Here is an 11,855-nt window from a genome sequence, read left to right on the forward strand (position 1 = left end):
GTATGTATACATAATGCTTTATTTCCCGCCTTGTACCGTTACAAGTGCGCTGTAGTCTGGATTCGGGATCCTTTTATGATGGATTTGCTCCCCTGGAATCAAAAGTAAAGTATGCCAGACAAAAAATTGTTCAATGACAATTGATTTGGCCTGGGCGCATCATTTACTGTGCCCTAGCAAAAGTCGTGAAATTCCTTGATAATGCCCACTGGCAGCCTGTGGAATTTGTCGACGATCGCACGACGGAAAGGATGTTTATAGTGTACATCTTCATTGTTGAGATTCGGTTAATTAGTCTAGAACGAATCTTGAAAAAATATCCCTAGGTAAGATCAGTTTCGGCCTCTAGCTCAAAACCCGGACAAACCCAGTCTTTGTGTTTGCACCCCCGAAGAAGACTTTCTAGGCTCTTCTTATCATATTTTCAGTCACTGGCATGATGATGACCGTAATGTGGTCAAGCATTGAGATTCGTTTGCAGGATTGATATCTGGCTTCCTCATCATACTATATATTCACCCTCTATAACCAAAAAGTACAGTATGTCAGAGACGTTCTGGACGGGGCACCGTCAGAAGACGATTTTTTGGCCCTGGCTGGGCACGATGGCCGCAGTCTCCCGCTTCGCGAGGGCCAGGGCAGCTCCAGGCTTTGACCTCACTCGCAGACCCTTCCCATCCCTGAGCCTAGTGTTTTTAGCGGCCGTGCGTGAGTCATCATCCACCTTCCGACGCTTGGGAGACTCTGCCGCCGCCTCATCCGCAAGATCATCCCCTTCGGCGCCTCCATCCGGCATCATGGTCTTGCGTTTGTTTTGCTTGTCGGCGCCATCAGCGCGCGGCAGTCTTTCTCTAGACCTGTGTTCTTTCGAGTCACCGTGGAGATGAGACGCGTGCTTCGTGTCGTTCGAGCGTACGAGCCACCCGCCCCGACGGACGGCGTCTGGGGACGCGTACTCGACGACGAGCTTCCGCCCGTCGAGGAAGTGGTTCTTGGGATTGATCAGCGCGGACGTCGCATGCTCCACGGTCGTAAAGTCGATGAACGCCCACCTGACAAAACGAGGGAGTGAGAACGTGATCGTTGTGTACGTAGATGATCATGAACACAGAACCAGACTCCGCACTGGGCCCTTGCTATGCTGAGGCTGGGCTCAGTGACGTGCAGCGGGCTCCAGCCCGGGTCCTTGGATGACTGAAAGCAAGACAAATACACGCACCCTTTGCATTTTCCGCTGTCCTCAAACGTACCGAGCCGCACCTTCCGTATCCACGCGTCTGGTTTGCTCGTGCTCTCGTCCGAGGTGGTAGGCGCCTTCACACGGTGTGAATCGAACAGATCACGGATGGACTGCACGGTGGTCTCGAACCCGAGGTTTCCAAGAAATAGAGTAGGGCCTGCGGGTTGTTTCTGGGCCTGTAGAATCTTTTGGGCCGTCTTGGTGTGTCCTGACAAGTTCGACTTGGACGCCTCGGCTGTTCCGCCGGCATCAGCAGCGGCTGGACGGCCGTTGAAGTCGTCGCCTGGGCACCGGGATCGTCAGTGAAACTCGATATGTGTCTAGAAAGATACAGCGCACCGTCTTTGATGAGAAGCCGTCTCCCGTCGAGCGGGTTTTCAGAGAGTGTGATCGCTATGAGTTTGGCTTCAGGAGTGGCGAAATCCACATAGGCAAATCTGCACGATACGACCACAGTCATGAAAGGTGCGCATGCAGGATTTGCCACGGACGGACCCACGGTTTTCCTTTCTCGCTCCTGCACCACCAGGCCCTGAGGCCGCCAGCTTCGTGGGCATATGTATTCGGGTGATCTCGCCCACGCCGTCGAAGAACTTGCGTATGGCGTCCGGAGTAGTTTTGAATGTGAGATTCCCGACCCACACAGAGTTCTGACGCTTGGGGGCCTTGGAAGGCGGAATCTCAGCGGTGTTCTCGACTTTGCTCTTGCCCTTTGCATCGCTCGGTCCACTTTCTAGCTGATCGGCGGTCTTTTTCTGCTTTTTCTTCTGCCTGCGCTGCTCGGCATGCGAGAGGACGGGCACGTCGGAGTCGTGGCCATCGGAGCCATCTTTACCATCGGACTCGTCGTCTGGATGGTGGCTGAGGTGTTCTTGCTCGTCGTCTGACGCAGCCGAGCTCGTGCTCGCGGAGGAGCTGGACGCAGACATTGAGAGAGTCGGTTCGGGAGAGGCCGAGAGTGGCCGTCGTGATGGAGATTGACCCTAATTAATTAACCCTCCGAGTCGATTCAATTCAGCTTACGCCTGAACACTCAAAACCCGTTGAACTCGCGACTACTGCATCTCGCTCGGATTGTATGAGTGAACACACTCCAGTCCGAGTCTGCGGGTTGGGATTGTTCAAACGGCCACGATCCCATGACCCAGCAATCACTTAATCTTAATGTCGGATCCTCCATTCGTGCCAGTACTTATCCTGCCACCGGCCGCGCACTCTTTTAGCATCTCCGTCCCATGACTTTTTCACAACGCGCAGTCTTCTGATCCCATCTGTCACCGTCTCTGTACTTATACAATGGAGACCCGCGCAGGGTGCCGCTCTCGACCTCCATCATGGCTCAATCGTCTGCATCCGAGGCTCCAGCCAATCTCGCAGAGATCGAGGATGCCTTCGTCAACGTCACTTTCGACGAGGAGGCAAACTCCGGAGATCCATTCTACGATCCCTGGGTTGACCAAGGTGAGTCGTGTGCAACGAGCTCATCATCATCGTGCTGCGGCAGACTCAGTGCATACACCCTAGCCTCAGCAAAGTTTGAAGGGCCTGCAACCTACGGGTACATTCATTTTCCTGCCATCGCGCACACTACTGATTTAGCGTAGCGCACGAGCCCTGCGCAGGCTCTATCCGAATCATTCCATAGTCCTCTTCAAGGATGCCCCCGATGTCGACATCCTTGGCTTTCCATTCATATCCAAGACCGCAAACTCACCCGATGATTTTATCAATTCACTGCACTTTGTTCCACCTGCTCGCCGCATGGGACAAGCTCTCGGATCTTTCTCTAACGACATTAAGTTTGGGTCCTACCGGATCAAGTGGGGTGTGCGTGTTGATTTTATGTACACCGCCTGTGCATCGCATACTGATCTTGCATATAGAACGCTGAGTTTATCCTGTATGCTGTTCAGGTACATATTTGAGTTGCTCTTGATTGCAATACAACCTGTCGACCATTTCATCATTACCAGTATCCTCGATACATAACGGAAGTACAACAGCATTACTTGTTGTTTGAAGGTCCCGAGAAACGGTCACATGAGCTCCTACTAGCGGCAGCCGCCTGGAAGAACCAGCTCCATGAAGAGATACTGGTCTACAATAGGACATGGTCGAAGGATCATGCGCTGTGGGAAGAAGTGCAAAAAGCCAACTGGGACGATATCATTCTCAAGCCAAAGTTTAAAAAGTCGATGAAGAAGGATGTATTTGGGTTCTTCCAGTCCGAGAAGCTTTTCCAGTCGCTCTCTATTCCGTGGAAGGTGAGCATATTTAGGTTCTCGTTTTCAAGGCAGCGAATCCTGACGTCCGATAGCGAGGTATGATACTGCTCGGACCTCCAGGTGGGTCATACACGACTTTGCATGCGTCTTGTCTCATTCAACCCACACAAACATCGATCTCAGGCAACGGAAAAACTATCACAGTGAAAGCGATCATGAAAGACTGCTACGCGAAAGGCTTTGCGCCGCTCTACGTCAAGTCTCTCAAAAGCTCAAATGGCGGCGAGTTAGCCATCGCGAACGTCTTCCGCAAGGCGCGAGAGATGGCACCATGTGTGCTGGTCTTTGAGGACCTTGATTCATTGATCACCGATGAGAACCGCTCGTTCTTCCTGAACCAGCTCGACGGGCTCGAGGGCAACGACGGCCTGCTTGTGATCGGGTCGACAAATCACTTTGAGCGCCTGGATCCTGCGCTCAGCGGGCGCCCAAGTAGGTTCGACAGGAAACAGTGCGTATATGCGCCGCGTGCAGAGATACGAGGAGACTGGGTAATTAATCAAGTTTGGCCTCTAGCCGGTTCGATGACCCGGATCGCGAGGAACGTACGATGTATGCAAGGTATTGGCAGAACAAGCTGAAGAGCAACAAGTCCGTCGACTTCCCGAACGGCCTCGTAGAGGAAATCGCGGCCTCGACGGACAAGTTCAGCTTTGCGTATCTGAAGGAGGCTTTGTGTGTCCCGCTGCTCCTCCTTCGTCGTGCCTTCTAACATGACCACATTCAGCGTCTCGACTCTGGTTTTGCTTGCCGACGCAGACGATGGCGGCGAGAGCGACGACGACATCGAAATTGACGATGGCTACAGCTGCAGTTACGACTACGCCAACGCGAAAGCCACCTTTTCCAGTCTCATGCGTGAGCAGATCAGGACCCTACGGACACAGTTGGAGAAGGACGCTGGCGTTCAGTCAAAGCCCGACAAAGACGCTCGTTCCCCCAGCGACCCTGAAGGCCCACCCGTCATCCCTCGCCGCCTGATCAGCCGTTCTATCCACCCCATCAACCACCCGTCCCCTAGCCTCGTCGCCTCGGAAATCGATGCTTGGCGTACTGGGGCGAGACTCGCGCTGCGATCTAAGCGCGCAACCACTACGACAAATGCCCCGGATTCTGGCAAGCTTGGCCGGAGTGGACGGCCTGAGTGGCTTCTAGAGTGAGGCGCAGCTATAGTTGCTTGCCTGCTGGTGTTAGTAAGCCCTTCCGCGAAGGTCGAGTGGCCTGAATCTGGCGCGACGATATGTTTTTGCTTTTGCTTGAATCCCGTCGTATATACGCAGTGGGAGGTCCCGCTATTCTCACTCTTTGGAAGCCCACATTGATAAAAATATTTCGAATGCCCCGATCTGTAAAGGCAGTCCTGTTGTACTTATTTATGTCACTGCACATGTAACAGAATTAGGATACTTGTATAAATATCTCCTGTTCCGGGCCAGCTCACACGCACTGCAGTTGACAACATTCACCTTGATGAATTGATCCAAATGACATCACCCAGTAGATGACATACATACAGGAGACGCCGTATGTGGCGACAATTCGGTTCATAAGATCGCACCGAAGACGATACGGAAACAAGAACTTTGTATGATTGTGCAAACGAGTGATACATTATATGAAGGGGATAAATATCATGCAAGTGTAACAATAAAGTGATCTAGGCCTGGGGCGTGTCCGTCTAGCCAGTCAATCGGAGCCTGTCATTAGGCGTGAAGTAGTGTAGCAACACACGGAAGAATACAAGTCATGATGATCGTGAAGGGGGAACAGTTGTGTGTGGTGAGTCCATCTATGCTGACGCCGATGCCGACGCTGGGGAAGACGGGAGCATGTGTCGTAGCTTTGCTTGTTGCTCGAGCTTTTCCTCTTCTTGGAATTCCTCGACCATATGTTGCCATGTGTGGTCGACGGGACGCTGTGAGAGCAGCAGCGGTGAGCCACTGCCGCAAAATGCAGGAATGAGCACCACTTACGTGTTCTGCTGCCTCTTGGCGCTGCGAGTGGGTGAGGATACCGGCTCCGATGAGGACGCCAATCGTCAGACCCTGGGCCCACATACGGGCCTGAACAATCTTTTGTGACGCAGTCTGATGCCTGTGAGCCATGCGTGATCAGTGGGGATCGAAGTGTAGATTGAGCGAAACGGACCTGTTGCGCATGACAATGGCACCAGCAACAGCCATGCTGGCTGCCCAGCTACCAAGAATGATCTGGTACTGGTGGCGCGTCGCCCAATCCTTGAGCTTCTCCGAGCTATTCAGCTGGGTCCAGCGAGAGATTTCCTGCTTCTCCTGGCGATCGAGCTCGAGTTTGCCGGCGCCAGTCCAAGTGGATTGGTCAAATTCGACACCGCGACGCTCTGCCTGGATAGCATAGAGTGGCGCGACTACGAAAATGACGCCCATGACTTTGAGCTGGATGGGGAGGGCTCGGTAAGCTGGCCAGCGTCGGTGCATCCACATGGATGCGGGGACGGAGAGGGCGAGACCGCCGACGACACCCTCGACGGCACCACGGACGGTGGCTGCATGGTGGCCTGCGAGTTCTTCTTGAGTGGCCAACTGAACAGAAGGTGAGTTGAAAGCAAAAAAGGAAAGTGCAGTGTCGCCTAACTTTCATGATGAGTTGAAGTGAGAAGGATGAGCAAGTAGGAGAGGAGGGAGGGAGGAGAGGGAGTAGGAGACGATGATGGAGATTTCGGAGAAGTGCAAGGTATTTTATATGCGATGGCGAACGCAGGATCGGACGGGTCGGTGGCCCATCCCAACCAATTCGTCGTAGCCCGGGCAGGATCGGGCAGGGACACCGGCGTCTGCACGACTCTTCCCGACCCGGGGCTGTGCACGTGATGTCGAGTGCCTGTGCCGTCCGCGCGAGGCGGCGTCCGTGCAGCGCTTCCGTCTTTCTCTCGTCCTCCGTACTATCTCCCGAGCCCAGACCCCTTCGCACATGCTCGGAATCAGCGGCCTGGTGGCCTCACCCACCATCGACCTCTCCTCGCCAACAAAGAGCAGACAAAGGCCGGGCTCGCGCATTCCGTCGTCCACCAGCGCCACCACTCTCGTCGAGTCCGCCAGCCCCGCACTCACGCGTACAGCAGTTTCCCTAGAGTATGCCGCGCTCAGATACACCGGGCACTGCCCTCTGGGCATGTATATCACCCCCTCGGTGACAGATCTCTTAGTTTGGGACGCCGTCTTCTTCGTGCACCAAGGTCCGTAGCCTCTTTCCCCGCAGTCAGAGCTGGCAAGGCGAACGAGCCGCGGTAACGGTCATGTCAGGCTACTACACCGACTCCATTCTTAAATTCCGACTAACGTTCCCGCCCAATTACCCCGAGCGTCCGCCTGTGATCCAGTTCCTGACAGATGTCTTCCACCCCCTCATCTCGCAGCAGGACGGTATGTTCAACTTGGCGCCGCGTTTCCGACCGTGGAGGTGCGTCTTGTTTCAGTAGTCAGGGGAAAGCGCTTACCAGTGATGAACGTAGACCTAAAGAGCATCACGTATTTGACGTCCTTCACTGGATCAAGGCGGCATTCAAAAAGCAGGCGCTCGACGAGATCAAAGAATCCGAGTGCCTGAACAAGGAGGCCTACAGGCAAGTGCGCTCTTATTGGAGCTATATATCATGATTCACTGACTTCCCCTGCTAGATTGTAAGACCTTTTCTCGTGCTCCTGGCCGTACGTACTCATTGCCCCGTGACGCAGATACCACGACACAACATCCTCGTTTGCGGCACTTGCGACCCAGTCATCTATGCTCTCACAGTCTGCTTCTGCACTGTTTGACAGCGACCATCCCTCCATGGCTGGAAAGGGTCCGCAAGGAATGCATTTTCATGAGTTGAAGCCCAATCAATTGGATACACTCCGTGCCAAGCTCGGTCTACAAGACTGGCATGAAGCCACAATTTCATGATAGCAATGAGTATGATGTTTATTGAGCCGCTCAGGTCCTGTGCCTGGAATACTAAGCAAACTACGCGGCAAACGGTGCAATACCGCCCGTAGTCGCCTTGGGGCGTGTACTGTACATACATTCGTGATATCCTCGCTGTAAGATACCCAGCCATTATACTAGCAGTTATTTTAAATAAAAGTGGCGCATATGATAGCATAAGCACGTCACATATCAGGACCCGCCAGAATCGAAATATGCAAAATTGGAGTGTTCACTTCATGGTCGATCGCGTGCATAGAAGCCGGGGAAACCAGCCCATCGGCAGGCACATCGAGGGCTGCTCCGAGCCGATGCTGAGCGACGGCGAGCGCGCCGTCGGCCACGAGTGGTCCGACGACGGCGGGGACGGGCGCGAGCGCACCGACATGGGCAGCTGTAATTGCTAGGGATCATCCTGCGGGGTCTGGTTCGCGACGGGCAAGCTCAGCGCGTCGATCGTCTCGAAGGGCTCGTCCGGGCCCGTGTCGTCGTCCTGTGCAGGTGCGGCGGCCACGTCCCCGTTAGCGTCAGCGTCTGCGCGGAGCGGGCAGTGTGGCGGAACGATGCCACTCACGTCCGTCACCCGGTCAAAGTGCTTCGACAGCTTCTTGATCACGAGGCTGTACGGCAGGTGCTGCGTCAGCTTCCTGTGCGCGGGGCGATCGGGTCAGATCTCGGACCGGGCAGAACGCGCGACGATGACGCACCGGCGAGGCTGCACGTTCAGCGAGTGCCGCGCGTCGAGCGCCGAGTCCAGCACGTTGGACGAATGGGCGCCTTCGCTCAGCGAGAGACGGATCGAGTACTCCTTGTCCGACTTGCCACGCCCGTGGTTGCGTTCGTAGAGCTCGAACCTGCACGGTGCGGTGCGTGAGTGGGTTGCAAAGTTGCAACACGTGCGGAGGACACCTACGTAATGTGGGACTATGTGCCAGATATAAGGTTGGACATAGATCAGCGAATAGACGAGCAGATGCAGAAAAGACCACATACACAATAATCAAGCTCCGGTATCCGCCGATTCGCAATGGGCAGGCCGGAGAGCAAGACAAGATTGACCAACGTGTGAATATGGCTCTCCTTCGTGAAGTACAGTGTGAGAGAGCACTCCTCGTTGTTCCGCGCGTTTTCGAGGTCCTCGACTACGTTACGTAGCAGAGGCAGCGACGTCAACACGCCAATCTCCTCCCTGTCGGATATCAAACAAGTTAGCAGCGCGAGAGCGCAGGCTGTAGGACGCGAATGAGGCAAACCACTCACTTCTCTTCCGGCTCAATGCCATACTCTTGCGGTGCAACGAGATCGAAGAGCGCTTTAGCACGCCCATAGAGCTCATGCAGCTGCCGGTCATGCGGCGGCTGTGCGCCCATCTGGCCGTTCTCGCTAAAAATCGAGAAGAGGAAGGTACGGTGGTGCAGCGCACAGTACTTGATAGTGTCGTAGAGTTCCGACACACGCGAGGGGTCGAACTTCTCCTGCTTCACGTCGCAAAAGTCCTCGAACAACTTCTCCCACCGTTCGCGGAACAGCCAGGGCTCGTCGCCGCAGCACCTGAGCAGAGGTGCGATGAGTAAGAACGCGGCAACAGGCTGAAATGGGAGCGGCCCACCAGCGCTCCTGGATCTTATCGACGTTGAGGGTCTCCCAGTTCTTCCGCATAATGTCTCGGAAACTCCTCAGCAGTTCAATGACTTCCTGTGTGCGAAAATCCCATAAGCGGCTTACAATGTGATCGGAGCGAACGGTAAAACGGACTTTGACAACCTCAACGGGCTCCTTCTTGAGGCTCTTGGGCCATGTCAGCTCAGGTCGTTTGTCAGGCTCACCAGGGCGCAAAAGTATCTTCAGCCGCTTCTTGACATCGTCCATAAGGTCCTTGGCCGCATTTGAGTCATCGAGCAAGTCCTTGCGCACGATGAGCTTCGGTGCTTTCTGCCCAGATGGCACCGACTGGTCTCGTCGGGGCGTCCCAGGGCGGAATCCGCTGCCGCTAGTGACATTCAAGGTCGACCCGTTGGTACCATCTTTACCGTCCTGCGAAGAGCGCGCGGAGCTTCCGCTATTCGGAGGTGGGCCAGTCGATGATAACGGGTAGGGATCCCGGTTGGTATCAAAGAGGGCTGCTGCAAAGATTTCGGCGGATGCGACGACACGACGTTCTGAGGACGTATAGATCTTGAAGCGGCAACATCAAATCGTGGTCATCAACTATGATGTGAGGTCATAGCGAAATGGGCTCACCTTGACGTTCTTGAGAACGTCCTTGTCTGCAAAACCAATCGCATAAATGCTCAATGACGCCGTCTGGGCAATATCAAATTGATACGCACTCATGATGGAGATGTCCTTCTTCATGTTCTCACCAAGGTCCCTAGACTGATACCTCGCAGAATGGGTAAACTGTAGACACAAAAGCTCAGTACGGTCCGAAACCGATGACTACTGACCTGCACACCTCGCCGCCCCATTTGAACACAAGGGTCAATTTGGTCAGCTTCCTCACTTGTCCTGCATGCTTCTTCGAATACACTGGCTTCAGCTGCGCTTTTGTTCCCGGCAGCTCGATCTTGCTGAAGAGTGCATTGCTCAACTGCGTGAGCTTTGCCAGATCTTCGCCGTCTGCGCCAAGGCCCTTGGCCTCCTCGACAGCAGTCTGTATGCGGCTGAGCTGCGCTCGCTCGCGGAGAATGATCTCCTCCTTCTCTCCGTTGAGCAGCTCGACGAACGGCTGGGTCCACGACTCGCCGATAGGGAAGCTAAACTTCAGTTTCTGCTTAGGTGTGCGGTCGGCGTGCCGGAAAACGGTCACGTTTGCCTTGAGTAGCCATGTTGGGGACTCCTCCGCTGTACCTTCGGCTGTTGACAGGGGGCGTTCGACGGAGGCCGAGGCCTGCACGCATACGTTCGCGAGGATTTCGGCTGCTCTGTCTGCACCCGGGAGTATCTGCATTAGCAAGGGGCCCCGTGCGCGAATGGGTAGGGTCCTTACCGTAGTAAAACTCGTTGCCCTTGACAAAGCTCCAGCCGTTTACGTCAATCACTTGGCTGGTCTTGCCGTTCTCGCATCTGAGCATATCAAAGCCGCAGACTGTTTGTCCGAAGCCCTGGCTTATGCGGGAGGCCCACTCCTTCTCTTCATCACTCAGGTGTGTGATGAATCTGTGAACGTGCCAATCAGATTTTAATACGTAGGATGCGACGTGACTACATGCAGATGCTCACCTAATCTCTTTACCTTCGGTATTACGTCTAACGACACCGTCTACGAAGGGAGACTTGCGCGTCTCTGCGTGGGTATAATCAGGGCCAACTGTATAGACTTTAATGTCTTCGGAGTTGTCCACGTCTACGAATTTCTCATAGATATACGAGCCGTCAGTTCGGGGGAAGTTGAGGGTTGGGTCCAGTTCACTGGATTTGTTCCCGACCTGGATGCCATGAGCTTCTGAGACACATGATCCAGTTTGTCAGTGAGGGGCTGACCTTTCTAAAGAGACGGCGGCCGCCACCTCCACGGAAGTAGATGTATACGTTGTGGTCTTCGCCACTGACAGGCTTCTCCACGAAGGGTTTCTCCATCACCTGACCGTCAATGACAATCGCGTTTCCGTCTTCGGTCATGGTGACTTCTGGAGTGACCTGGAAGCCGCCAAGCTCGATGCCAACTTTTCTCTTCATGGCCTCTCGGAGCTCATCGTCGACCTTTGGACCACCGTCGCGAGAGACCTCGAGGCGTCGGGGTGTGGGTACTTTGAGGTGGTCGAGTACAGTGCCGACCAGACGACGGTCCCAAAGAAGGGCCTGAGGTGGGAGGTCATTAATGCAGAAAGGGTTACGCAGCTTGACGTAGGAGATGGCCTTTTCGAGCGGAAAGTCGGTGGAAAAAAACGAGATGAGAACATCGCAGCGGGGCCAATTCTCGACATCTGGTGAATAAGACGCCGGCGGAAGCAAAAGGTGAACAGAGGAGGTAAGCGGGAGATCCTCTGGGCGAGATGAGCGGATGCGGACAGACCTTCGTCCAGGATAACCTTGTCGCCGAAAACCTTGGCCTCGATCGCGCCGCGAGTGCGTTCGACGAGACGTGTTAGAATTTCGCGCATGGCCTTTGACCTGGCTTTGATGTCCATGGCGCATATGCCGAGGATGATGGGGGGTTTTCCCTGCTCAGCGGCGGCAGAGATGTCTGAATGGGAGCCATTGGGGGAGGTGGAGGAGGACCTGGTGAGAACGGACTGGGAACGACGGGGAGAGGACCTCTCCGGGGAATAGAACAGACTCATACGAGACAGACGATGATCGTGCGAGGTGGTCGGACTGTCGGTCATGGGGCCAGCCTGGGGCACGTCTCGTGAGGGAAGGAGAGAGCGAAAAACATGGCCGCC

At 54.7% G+C, this 11,855-nt stretch overlaps 5 protein-coding genes across 5 annotated transcripts; 2 read left to right on the top strand and 3 right to left on the bottom strand.

Annotated features, from left to right (window-relative positions):
- Positions 1–571: 571 nt before the first annotated feature.
- On the bottom strand, positions 572–2,466 carry FIBRA_01425 (uncharacterized protein; the record flags this gene model as incomplete). Its single annotated transcript, XM_012323300.1, has 5 exons — positions 572–1,052; positions 1,220–1,523; positions 1,580–1,677; positions 1,736–2,155; positions 2,456–2,466. 5 exons carry the CDS (start codon positions 2,464–2,466, stop codon positions 572–574), a joined length of 1,314 nt encoding a protein of 437 aa, XP_012178690.1.
- A 108-nt stretch (positions 2,467–2,574) lies between these two features.
- Positions 2,575–4,685, top strand: FIBRA_01426 (uncharacterized protein; the record flags this gene model as incomplete). The annotated part of the gene is made up of 9 exons (XM_012323301.1): positions 2,575–2,701; positions 2,765–2,798; positions 2,845–3,067; positions 3,124–3,153; positions 3,214–3,504; positions 3,558–3,585; positions 3,649–3,976; positions 4,042–4,200; positions 4,253–4,685. 9 exons carry the CDS (start codon positions 2,575–2,577, stop codon positions 4,683–4,685), a joined length of 1,653 nt encoding a protein of 550 aa, XP_012178691.1.
- Positions 4,686–5,314: 629 nt separating this feature from the next.
- On the bottom strand, positions 5,315–6,144 carry FIBRA_01427 (uncharacterized protein; the record flags this gene model as incomplete). The annotated part of the gene is made up of 4 exons (XM_012323302.1): positions 5,315–5,440; positions 5,499–5,619; positions 5,674–6,086; positions 6,139–6,144. The coding sequence occupies 4 exons, from the start codon at positions 6,142–6,144 to the stop codon at positions 5,315–5,317; spliced, it is 666 nt and encodes a 221-aa protein (XP_012178692.1).
- Positions 6,145–6,474: 330 nt separating this feature from the next.
- Positions 6,475–7,449, top strand: FIBRA_01428 (uncharacterized protein; the record flags this gene model as incomplete). Its single annotated transcript, XM_012323303.1, has 5 exons — positions 6,475–6,739; positions 6,807–6,963; positions 7,016–7,130; positions 7,182–7,211; positions 7,282–7,449. 5 exons carry the CDS (start codon positions 6,475–6,477, stop codon positions 7,447–7,449), a joined length of 735 nt encoding a protein of 244 aa, XP_012178693.1.
- Positions 7,450–7,873: 424 nt separating this feature from the next.
- On the bottom strand, positions 7,874–11,798 carry FIBRA_01429 (uncharacterized protein; the record flags this gene model as incomplete). The annotated part of the gene is made up of 13 exons (XM_012323304.1): positions 7,874–8,117; positions 8,178–8,324; positions 8,384–8,394; positions 8,464–8,659; positions 8,731–9,021; positions 9,080–9,165; positions 9,226–9,645; positions 9,712–9,870; positions 9,926–10,398; positions 10,460–10,629; positions 10,693–10,898; positions 10,954–11,456; positions 11,486–11,798. The coding sequence occupies 13 exons, from the start codon at positions 11,796–11,798 to the stop codon at positions 7,874–7,876; spliced, it is 3,219 nt and encodes a 1,072-aa protein (XP_012178694.1).
- Between the last annotated feature and the right edge of the window lie 57 nt (positions 11,799–11,855).

Source organism: Fibroporia radiculosa (genome assembly GCF_000313525.1).
Source record: "Fibroporia radiculosa TFFH 294 genomic supercontigs, scaffold650, whole genome shotgun sequence".
NCBI classification, from domain to species: domain Eukaryota; kingdom Fungi; phylum Basidiomycota; class Agaricomycetes; order Polyporales; family Fibroporiaceae; genus Fibroporia; species Fibroporia radiculosa.